The sequence below is a fragment of the Teleopsis dalmanni genome, chromosome 1 (assembly GCF_002237135.1).
Source record: "Teleopsis dalmanni isolate 2A chromosome 1, ASM223713v2, whole genome shotgun sequence".
NCBI classification, from domain to species: Eukaryota; Metazoa; Arthropoda; class Insecta; order Diptera; family Diopsidae; genus Teleopsis; species Teleopsis dalmanni.
This window is the reverse complement of record NC_051846.1, coordinates 49,676,126-49,680,087: the sequence shown is the minus strand read 5'-3', so window position 1 is coordinate 49,680,087 and position 3,962 is coordinate 49,676,126. Positions and strand designations below refer to the sequence as shown.

The 3,962-nt window shown below is 26.3% G+C and overlaps 1 protein-coding gene across 1 annotated transcript; it reads left to right on the top strand.

Annotated features, from left to right (window-relative positions):
- The first annotated feature begins 2,268 nt into the window (after positions 1-2,268).
- LOC119672399 (myophilin-like) lies at positions 2,269-3,962 on the top strand. The gene is made up of 4 exons (XM_038083435.1): positions 2,269-2,331; positions 2,419-2,638; positions 2,940-3,061; positions 3,126-3,962. Exons 1-4 carry the CDS (start codon positions 2,317-2,319, stop codon positions 3,294-3,296), a joined length of 528 nt encoding a protein of 175 aa, XP_037939363.1. The 5' UTR covers positions 2,269-2,316; the 3' UTR covers positions 3,297-3,962.

Genomic DNA, 3,962 nt, shown 5'->3' with positions numbered 1-3,962 from the left:
AAATGTCATTTAAGCTTAATTAGTCTAATAACTGTAGACAGGCATTTCCGAGTAGAATAAAAAATTCACAAATCAGCAAATTACAATATAAGCAGTGGGGACGGGACTTATTCAGGGGAAAAAATCAATTTCGTTTTCATTGCAACAAAAGTACCTTCAGAAATAAATGCTAATATATAACTATAAGCAAATGTTTATACTAATATATGTATATATACCGGCATATTTGCAATCGTACACGTAATCACTTCCACGAAAGTTGAGAAACCAAAAACCAAATTGCGAACGAATGCGATAAATAAATTGTTCTAAGGTTACTTTTTACTTAAATTTTTGTATATTGTTTTTATTTTTATTTTACTATTGTTTATGTTATTTGCTTAACAAACAAATATTTTATATATATATATGACATACATATATGCATGCATACACATATTTCACAACACACTTTTAGGGGTGAGGCAGTCAGTGCTAGCTTGCTTGGTTGCTAGCTTACCACAGGGTTTTAATGAAATAGCGTGATTAATTAAAACACGTAATCATTACTCTTTATGGTCACTTTGATTTTATATTTAGTATTGTTCATTTGTGTATATTAAGTAATAAATTACAGATTAAAAAATATATTTAAACAATTCAAATAAAATAAAAATAAAAATATGGAACAATAGCGTTGAACTTTAATATTTCAATTAAAATTCAAAGCGATAAAAAACGGAAAATTTCTTTGTAATCTTCACATTTTAACACGTTCAGCCAGCAGCAACAACAATAAGAAACAGCAATAACAACAATAAAATTATTAATTATATATAAAAAATTAAGAGTTGTAGTACATTTGTACGTAATGTATATGTATGCGGTATCGCAGCTGAATTTTGACACATTGACATCATTTTTAAAAAAGTGAATGATCTCACGACTCTAGCCAATGTATTTCAATATTTACTAACCGTGATGTTTTATTTTAGTCACTAATACAATTGTTATAATATAATTGTTATCAATTACAACAACAATTTTTGTATCTGTGTAAAGCTTTTCGTAAAAAAATCATAAATAAGCAATAACTGTGCTATCTGCCAGATGAGCATGTAAAACTTAGTTAACTGTTATCAATCTAATAACTAAAAGCGCTAAGGTGTATGTATGTACCATACCAAATTACGTCATTTATTTTTATCTCTGGAATTTGTTATGATTAAAATATTAATAAAGCAAATATATTTAAGATATTATCGTTTCGTATTATCAACAGAAAAACTTAATCAACACTAACAAGTACAGCTATGAAAATATTAATCTAAAAAAAAATTATTTTTCGAATTTTTATTAGTGCAGTTAGCCAGCAATTTTTTATTATCCATTCGTCTCAGGTTTTACGTTTTTTTGACTTTTGTTTACTTTACTAAATATGTTTGAACTAAACTGAACACTATCTGCATGCGTGGGTGAAACGAAAGTACATAATTGTAATTGATATAAATTTAACTTAATATATAAATTTTTTTTTTGCAATGTGCACATCCTATGTTTAATAAATAATATATATTTTTAATTCTAATTATGATTAAATTATTTAATCTGGCACTGACTCTTAACTTCAAATTTGGCAGGGCACGAATGCAATCCCTGGTACTTGCAGTCTCAAACAACCACTGAAGATGGTTATTTAGCAATACTCCAAACAGCTGTGTGGTCAACCAAAAATTTAATTAATTAAAATAATATATAAAAAAAATTTTTTTTGTTGTAGTTCACTACTTCTCGATACCTCTCTATTATTATTTAACTTAAGAACAGAATAAAAACAACATTTACGAATACAGTTTTTTCGTTAAAAAACTATCTATATATAAACATTAAGCAATTGGATATAATTTAAAATTTTTTTTAGTTTTATATGACGATGAATGAAGTCTTAACTGAAACGGCATCTTATTGAGAGTTGTGTTATATTCTATATTATCTTATAAAATAAATGTTTTTTTACCAATTAAGTAGCGTACTTTATATCGCAATCAAATCAATTTTTTAGTTATACATAATTTTATTGAAGTAGTTTTTAATGTCCCTATTTTTTGTTTATTTTGTTTTGACAAACATACAGGAGTGCCTGAACTTAACAGTATCTAATTTCTGAAAATTTTTAGCTCCAATCTTATCATTATACTTGTACTCATATCTGATAAGAATTTTTTTTCTATTATTATTTATGAGTGCAAGAAAATTTATAATATCAAATTTTCGCTAAAGTTTTTAAATTTTTGATTCATTAAGATTAATGCACTCTAAATTTAAAGTTTACCAAAAATGTATTCAGCAAAAGTAATTATCCTGCCAAAAATAAAATGAATTATACAAAATATATAAAATAAAATCTGTCTAATATCAGTTTTTATATTTTATTTTTAGATAAACTCTAAGTACAGCGAAGAATTAGCTCAAGAGAGTTTGGAATGGATCAAAAATGTGACCAGCGAGCCTATCAACACATCCGGCGATATGGATAACTTTTTTGAAGTGCTTAAGGATGGTGTGTTGCTATGTAAGCTCGCTAATTGCATACAACCTGGATCTGTTAAAAAGATCAATGAAAGTAAAATGGCATTTAAATGCATGGAAAATATTTCTGGTGAGTTCGAATGAAAAAAGCAAAAAATCAGTGCAGTACTATTTAGTATTTCGATCAGAAAAATAGACTCCTACAATATTAATTAAATTTATTACATATAAATATACGATAACTTTTTTGAAATGGTAATGCGATTACTGTACTCAATTTAAATATTGTTTTTATGCAATTTGTTATCAGTAAATTATTTATATATTTATTGATATTTTTTGTGATTGACACAAGTAGACCGTAAATTGCATAATCAACTTTTTAATTAAAAATGTTGCTAATTTTATAAATAATTTATTTTTCTTTACAGCTTTCTTAGAATGTGCCAAAAAGTTTGGTGTGCCAACACAAGAAACCTTCCAAAGTGTTGATCTCTGGGAAAGACAAAATTTGAATTCAGTTGTCATATGCCTACAATCATTGGGCAGAAAGGTGATTATCTCTAAAAAGAAATAACAAAAACATATTATTTACTAAATTTTTAATATTATTTTAGGCCTCTAATTTCGGTAAACCATCTATTGGCCCAAAGGAAGCTGATAAGAACGTACGCAACTTTTCTGATGAACAACTACGTGCTGGTCAAAACGTTATCTCATTACAGTACGGTTCTAATAAAGGTGCCACTCAGTCTGGCATTAACTTCGGCAACACCAGACATATGTAAACCCTACACATTATCAGGGACCAAATTGCGTCAATTAAAATATATCCTTTTTTTAATGTATTTTTGTCATCTAGTGTTTTATTTGACGCCAAATTTATATTAATATTACAATCAGTTTTTACCTTTAAGCATTCCATGGTAGCAAAACATTGTATTCCGATTTTACAAGAAACAAACTATTCCAACACTCGTAATTTAAGATTAAATATAAATTTTTTTAAGATATATTTTGTAACAGATTATTTGTTTTCGATTCTAAATTGGCACATTAAATTGAAGAGACAGAAAATTATATTAAGTATTTAAAAAAGAACTAAGAAAGCAATTGCTTTTGTGCCATTTTCTATTTATTATCCTTCAAAATAAATAATACTTGAACAATACTTGTTAACACCACTAAAAGTTTTTGTATGTACAATACTAATTGAATTAGAAAGAGATATTAATGTAACCGTGTACACATGTCGTATATTCTATATACAATTGTGTACATATTAAATGGCCTTTATTGAAAAGATTTTTCACGTACAATGAAACAAAAGTGTCTTTAACCAAGTTTGATGTTAAAATTAATTATATTAAAAGTTTAAGTATATATTTGTCATATATAAAATTCTTAAAATAAAATAGAACTGTTAAACGTGTTGAAAATAAAAGATAAATATC

What these genes read in the sequence shown, in the direction of transcription:
- LOC119672399 (XM_038083435.1), top strand. An exon ending in ATGCATGGAAAATATTTCTG is followed by an intron (nt 2,639 to 2,939) that starts GTGAGTTCGAAT and finishes TTTTCTTTACAG; the next exon opens with CTTTCTTAGAATGTGCCAAA. An exon ending in TACAATCATTGGGCAGAAAG is followed by an intron (nt 3,062 to 3,125) that starts GTGATTATCTCT and finishes ATATTATTTTAG; the next exon opens with GCCTCTAATTTCGGTAAACC.